This window comes from Myotis brandtii, unplaced genomic scaffold, assembly GCF_000412655.1.
Source record: "Myotis brandtii unplaced genomic scaffold, ASM41265v1 scaffold274, whole genome shotgun sequence".
NCBI classification, from domain to species: domain Eukaryota; kingdom Metazoa; phylum Chordata; class Mammalia; order Chiroptera; family Vespertilionidae; genus Myotis; species Myotis brandtii.
Window position 1 is genome coordinate 940,700 of NW_005360425.1, and position 7,508 is coordinate 948,207.

The window sequence follows — 7,508 nt, forward strand, 5'->3', positions numbered from 1 at the left end:
TATCCTTAGCGCTGCTGAGGAGGTGGGAGAGGCTCCCACCACCACCGCTGTACTGGAAGCCGTCAGCCTGGCTTGTGGCTGAGCAGAGCTCCTCCCATGTGAGAGCGCCCTGACCACCAGAGGGCAGCTCCTGCATTGAGTGTCTAGCGGCAAACTTTTTGGGGTGGGCAAACTTTTTGACTCGAGGGCCACAATGGGTTCTTAAACTGGACCGGAGGGCCGGAACAAAAGCATGGATGGAGTGTTTGTGTGAACTAATATAAATTTAAAGTAAACATCATTACATAAAAGGGTACGGTCTTTTGTTTTTTAGTTTTATTCATTTCCAAAGGGCCGTAGTTTGCCCACAGCTGCCATAGGCCTTCCCTCCATGGTGTGCCAACCTTTCAAGAATGGGAACCAAGTCTTTCTCTCAAGTGCCCCAACCTGGCCTAGGAACAAATCTGTAACCCAGGTACCTGCCCTTGACCGGGAATCGAACCTGAGACTTTTCGGTGCACGGGCTGACGCTCTACCACTGAGCCAGTCCCGCCAGGGCAAGTTCTCTCTTTATAAGCAAACACTTTCCCTAAACAGCAACCTTCCATTCAGATTTCCAATTTTTCTTAAAACGTATCAAGTGTGAGTCCACAAGTATTACCTGTCACATGCTGCACCAGGTCTCCCTGTCCTCCTACTCGCATTCTAATCACTTTCAAGTAAGTCCATGAATTCATTTACTTAACACTTACAACCCTTTGCTCTGGGTCATACCTTGCGCTGGCATACCCCACTTGTCTGCCTCAAAGCACTTTCAGCACCAAGAGGGCAAAGACCACAATGTCTGTGGCCCACTGTGCCCTATCCAACCCCCAACACCTCCCTCCCTTGCCCGGCCTGGCATGAAATGCTCCAACAAGTTTGTTGAGTGAATGAATGAAAGCTCGAGCAACACACTAATGTAAAACCACAGGAGTCATCAGCCCGCCCGCCTTCAAAAGGCAGCAGGAAGACAGCAGGTGCCTCTGATGATTACGAGACTCGAACAAGTCGCCCCCCGGGGGAGCAATACGAATGAGGCCAAGGGTCTCGCACACACGGTGACGCGTGTTTCCAGCTCGGCGTGGAGGGGGCCTACACGCCAGGTAGAGGTCAACCGGTTGCCGGCAAACCTGCCCTTGTGCCGGGCCCCGGAGGCCCAATGAGGTCCAAGCCCGAAGTCCGGGATTCGAGAGCTGCTAACAGGGCAGAGGATACCTAACGGGATTGAAGATTAACCCTGACCCTGGCTCGAGCCCGGGCCAGGGGTGGGGGCGCAGGTGAGGTCAGGATCCATGTATCCAGCCGTCTCCCTCCGCTGGGCGCCCGGCCCCTGCCCCTTTCCCACCACGATCACGGCCTCGCCAGCGGCGTTCGTCCTCACCCACGTGTCCGAAACCGGGAGGCCCTGGCCCCGAGGACAGCGGGGCGCCCAGACTCGACCTCCAACCCCCTGTTGGAAGGAGAGCCGCCAGGCCCGGCCAGGGCCACAGCGGACACTCGTGATCACCGCTCCGGTAACTCAGAGGTCAAAGTCAGGAGCCGTCGCCAAGACCACGGGCGGCCAGGCAGCCGCCCCAGGGAAGGGAACTGCCTGCAGGGCCCGCGTGTTCACCTGAGCCCCAGCGTCCCAGGTTTTGATTTCTTAACCGTGAGGCAGCTACAGGCTTAGGCTTTGGTTTCACCGAACCCCTCTCTCGGAGCGCAGGGATTGGCTGAGCTCCAGTCAAAGGAGCGGAGCAAGCGAGGCGCCCGCCAGGGAGCCCGGCTGCGCTGAGGTGGACACACGCCCCCTAGGGGCTCGGAGGTTTACCAGGGACGTAACCACGTGCTTCTCGGGTGGAGAAAGGAAAAGGTCACCCACTCATTTATTCAGCTGATGATTACTAGGTGTCTTCTAAGACCTAGTCTGCGCGCGCACACACGCAAAGACGGGATCACTGACCTCAAGAAGCTCCCTTTAGCAGACTATAATCTAGGGCTTAAGGACTCTTCAGATCTGGGCTAGCTTTCTAACTGTGACCTTGGGAACAGTATAAAGCTGTCTTAGCCTCCCTTCCCGCTCCTAGGCAAAGGTAATAGCACTTATTTCACCGGATATTGTGAGGGTTAGATAAGATAATGTAAGTAAAGTGCTATACCAGCCACACAGCAAGCAGAGAAATAAATTGTTAGTTTACAAATAATACAAATATAATAAAACCTAAGTTTTACCTGACCCTTTAGGTACAAGTATTCACACACACACCCATGTCCCCACTGCTCCCTGTACAGACATCTATTTTATTATTATTATTATTATTGATTTCAGAGAGGAAGGGAGAGGGAGAGAGAAAAAAACATTAATGATGAGAGAGAATCATTGATTAGCTGCCTCCTGCATGCCCCCTACTGGGGATCGAGCTCGCAATCTGGGCATGTGCCCTGATTGGGAATCGAACCATGACCTCCTGGTTCATGGGTCCATGCTCAACCACCGAGCCACATAGGCCAGGCTAGACATCTATTTTATTGCGTATAGAAAAAAACACCAAAGCTCAAGCTCCCACCTAGCCCTGTCTTTCTACTCTCATCCACTCGTCTCAGCTAGGCATATTTATCGTTAGTAACACATGCTTAATCCCTCCTTTTCCTCCATGCAGACCAAACTGTTTCACACCTCTATGCCTTTAATTATGCTTTTTCATCTGCCTGCAGTGCCCTTCCCACCTTTCTTTACCAAGTATCTCTGGCTCTTTTTTCAAGCTTGAGGAATACCACTGTGGAAGCCTCCTGGACTGATTATTACCCTTCCTCTGTAATCTCAAAGAGCTCAATGCTAAGATCTAGCAGTGCAGATGGAGAGAAAGGAATAGTATAAAGAAATGTGCAGGAAACTGTCATTAGCAGAACTTGTTCACTAATTGAGTAGTTACAGAGAAGGGAACAGAACTACCTAGAATAACCAGCATTCAGTCAGCCAATTAATTAACATGTGCTAGGCATCAGGGATGCAAAAAATGAATGGGACCATCCCTGCCCTCAGTTCTCTGACTGATGGGGAAGCAGACTGGTCTACAAAATGTCAACAGTATGAGTGCCCTGGCTGGGTGGCTTAATTGGTTGAGCATTGTCTTGTGCACCAAAAGGTTTCCAGTTCAATTCCCAATTGGGGCAGTTGCAGGAGGCAACAAATCAATGTTTCTCTCCCTCTCTCCCCACCCCCCTTTCTAAAATCAATAAACATATCCTCGGATGAGGATTTTAAAAAAAAATGTCAAGAGAGTGAGAAATGTGGCGATAGAAGTATACACAAGTGGCAAAGAGAAGGAGTCCCAGGAAGAATTAGGGAAGGTTCCCCAGAGTAACCTGCCCTTGAGCTGAGTCCTGAGTAATAGCTAGTAGTTCCATCGGTCAGAATTGAGTGGGGCTCAAGACTTAGGAATCAGCCCAGCTGGTGTTGCTCAGTGGTTGAGCATCGACCCATGAACCAGGAGGCCTCGGTTCGATTCCCGGTCAGGGCATATGCCTTGGTGGCGGGCTCTCTCCCTAGGTAGGGGGCATAAGGGGCATGCAGGAGGCAGCAGATTGATGCTGTTTCTCTCTCATCAATGTTTCTATTTCTCTATCCCGCTCTCTTCCCCTCCCTCTAAAAATCAATAAAAACATTATTTAAAAAAGACTTAGGAATCAGATAGATGTGGGTTCAAATCCTGCCTCTGCTGCTTGCTAATCTCAGAAAAACTATGTTTTAAAAAAGACAATAGTACCCACCCCCTGGAATTGCTCTGAGTACTAACTCACATAATGTGTACAAAGTGCACAGCACTCAGTATCTCCTACATGCTTAGTAAGTGGTCACTGGTATGTTCAGTATACTCCAAAATTATTTCTCCTTCTGTCATAGCCTATGTCCATTTTTGGCATTACGTATTCACTAAGCCAAAAGCCTGAGTGAAATCTTCAAGGTATCTTCATCTTGGCATTATTCCCTAGATCCAATTCATGTATAGAACCTACAATTCCTGAATGTCTCTCAAATTAATCATTATCTCTCACCTGGACCCCCCTAACAACTCCCTCAATGGTCTCTCTAACTTCCATTTTCCCTTTCAGTGTATTTCCATTCTGCTGGCCAAAGGTTTGTTAAAAAAAAAAATTAAATTTAAATGAGCCCTGGCCAGTGTGGCTCAGTTGGTTGGGCATTGTCCCCTGCCCTGAAAGGTTGCTGGTTTGATTCTCAGTCAATGCCCAAGTTTCACTCTCAGGGTCTCGCTCTCACATTGATGTTTCTCTCTCTCTCTCTCTCTCTCTCTCTCTCTCTCTCAAAAAAAATCAATAAACTATTCTTTTTAAAAATTTTTAATAAAATCTCCAGGTTAACCCCTCCTTCCCTTCTCTTTCTTGACTGCAAAACTCCACTTCATCCTGCAAGGCCCAGCTCAAAAAGTCCCTCTTGCCCTGGCTGGTTTGGCTCAGTGGATAGAATGTTGGCCTGGGGACTGAAGGGTCCCTGGTTCAATTCCAGTCAAGGGCACATGCCTGGGTTGCAGGCTTCATCCCCAGTGGGGGCATGCAGGAGGCAGCCGATCCATGATTCCCTCTCATCACTGATGTTTCTCTCTCTCTCTTCCTCTCCCTTCTTCTCTGAAATCAATAAAAATATATTTTTTTTAAAAAAGTCCCTCTTACAAAAAGTTTTCCCAGACCATGGCCATTTTGATTCCTGGTCAGGGCACATACCTGGGTTTTGGGCTCAATCTCCAGTTTGGGACGTGCAAGAGGCAGCTGATCAGTGACCTTCTCACACCGATGTTTCTCTCTCCCTCTCCCTTCCTCTCTCTCTAAAATCAATTTAAAATTTTTTAAGTTTTTCCAGACTCCCTGGCTGCTAGAGGCTCCCTCCCCTAGTCTCTTCAGCCCCGTGGGAGACCAGGCCTGCCTTTATACTATACCTTTCTGTTTATGTGCCTGGTTATGGCCAGGACTGGGAGCAACTCAAGCACAGGGAGGGGATCGAATCTTTCACTTATCCAGCACAACTACCCAGGCCACAATACCCAGAGGAGACTACCCTCCCCCCACCCTCAGCCCCATTTGGGGAGGTTTTGGACATCACGTCTGTAGAAGGATGCCCACACAGTTGCAGGCGCTGACCTGTTTCTCCCTGTCCACTCCCATATACTTCATCGTCCCGGAAAAGCTGGCCCAGTTTCTGGGAAAAGACATAGACCCATTAAAAAAAAAACACACACACACAACAAATATATAATGTGGATGGTTAAACTCAGACTCAGCCACTTCCCAGCTTTGTGATTTGGGATAAATTTAGCCTCTCCAAGCCTCAGTTTTCTCATTGTAAAATGATGGTGATGACAGTATCTGCTTCATAGGATTGCTCTGAGTACTGTACTGTCCAGTTCAAATCTCACCCATGACCCAAATATTACAGATGAGAAGCAAGATCAGACAGGTAGTGACTCAGCCAAAGCCTCACTTGGCTAGTCTACAGGAAATAGACAGATGAGGTTTTCTGGTGGAAACTTTTGGACAGTCACCCAATCTAAGTGTTCCCAGACCTAGCTGCCCATCATAATCACCTGAAGCACTTGTTAAAAACGCCTTGGAGGGCAGAGAGTCTATTCACTAAGTTTTGGACAGGGCCCGGGAATCTGAGATCAGCCTGAAGTTGATTCACCTTTGGAAATTCGGATCACATGGGGGGCCCTCTCCACCTCCCAGTGGTCTCATGTGAGTGTGTGTGTACGACCTCTTGCTTTTCAGGTGGTCTCCCAGACCAGCCTGTAAAATATCTGTTCATGCCACTCTTCTGTTCAAAACCTTTCCATGGCTCCTCCCCACAGCCCTCAGAATCTAGGCCTCCCCTACTCAAGTTGCCCAGTATGATCAAGCTTCGGCACTCCCAATGCCTCTTTCTTCTCCAGGCCCTTGCATAGCTGTTGTCTGATCTTGGAACATTCTTCCCAGCCTCAGGCCCACTTCAGTGGCTAATACCTCATCATCTTTCCAGCACTCACCCTTATATTTTATCTGCTTGTTCACTGTTTTTTCCCATAAGACTGTAAGCTCCATAAGGGTAGAAATTACACTTGTTCAGGGCTGTCTCTTTGGTGTTGGTTGCCAACAGTGATTTAAAAAAAAATTTTTTTTCCCCAGAGACCAAGGGAGAGGGAGAAATAGAAACATCAATGATGAGAGAGGATCATTGATCAATTGCCTCTTGCACGCCCCCTACTGGGGATCAAGCCCAAAACCTGGGCATGTGCCCTTGACCAGAATTGAACTCGGGACCTTTCAGTTCACAGGTCAACGCTCTATCTATTGAGCCAAACCGGTTAAGGCCCAATAGTGATTTTTGATGAATGTTTGCTGAATAAATGAATGAGAATTGACTACTCCAGTGTGGCCCAGAAGAGCAGCCAAACCCCTGGAAATCTTTTCCTCCTGCTTCAGGGTGACACACCAACCCCAAGGACTACTCAGGGACTGGAAAGGTGGCTTTCTGGGTGGACACTGGGCCAGCTAAAAGCTCATGATTAGCCAGACCTGGGTCCACCACCCTCAGCCACATGACTTTAGACAGGTCACTTCACCTCTCCTGGGCTTCCACTTTCTCATCTGTCATCAGGATGAGCCACATCCGTGTAATGCACTCACCCTCTGCCTGACTCACAGTAAATATCCAATAAATATTAGCCATCAACACTAGGTTTGCCTGCTGTTTAGCTTCCAAGGAAAGTTCTGTTCTCTGCCCCCCACCGAAGTGCCCACCCATACGAGGCATCAGAAAATATGGTAGCACTAACTTGAACAGAGTGTTTCTGTTGCTGATCTGGAATGACTGGAGCAGAGGGAACACCGGGTCCTCAGGGGAAGGGAAACCAATATTGGTCCATATCGAAGAATAGCCACACTCCCTGTTTATTGAGCACATGCTGTGTGCCAAGGCACTGGGCCCTGGGCTCCCCTCCCTGGGGGCCCTGGAGGACTGGGAGGCAGAAAGGGAAAGGCCTGCGAAGGTGGAAGTCCTCCCCTCTTCGCCTCCAGGAGGGCCGGGACCTTCCCCAGCTGGCTCAGGCGATCTTTGCTCTCCCCTAACCGAGAGCTTGGCTCCCCGCCTCTCCTCCCTCCACCCCCAGCCCCCATGCACAGTGCAGAGGTGGCTTCTTCAGGAGAGAGTGGATGGCTGGAGTGCAGTTCTGCCGTTTTATTATTTCCTGGGATACTCAAGGGGATGTGGGAACAGCCACAGGTGTGGTGAGGGGGAAGCCCCCAGCTCCCCTCCCCAGCAGCTGGGACAGGGGAGAGGCCCAGGCGCCCTGGTCCTGGGTTGGTCCAGCCACTGTGGTCCCTGGGCCCGGTGGGCTGAGGGCAGAAGGTGAGCCCCGAGAGGGTGGGGCGGGCTCCTAGGCGGGGTTCGGGATTCTTCATAAAAAGCCACGAAGCTGATCCCCACGAAGCCCAGCCCCGCGGGGTGGGGGGGGGACGCA

General features: G+C 50.0%; 1 protein-coding gene across 3 annotated transcripts in view; it reads right to left on the bottom strand.

Annotated features, from left to right (window-relative positions):
- Nucleotides 1-1,643, bottom strand: part of SMIM12 (small integral membrane protein 12) — an 8,862-nt gene extending 7,219 nt beyond the window's left edge. Inside the window, exon 1 of one of the 3 annotated variants that reach the window (XM_014541509.1) lies at nucleotides 1,634-1,643. Coding sequence is in view for 1 of the 3 variants with exons in the window: in XM_005868554.2 (XP_005868616.1) it covers nucleotides 641-716 (76 nt within the window). In the remaining 2 variants the exon portion in view is untranslated. Of the gene's footprint in view, nucleotides 1-640; nucleotides 863-1,402; nucleotides 1,613-1,633 lie in introns of those variants that run through there. The other 2 variants (XM_005868553.2, XM_005868554.2) reach the window with 2 other exon arrangements.
- Nucleotides 1,644-7,508: the final 5,865 nt, after the last annotated feature.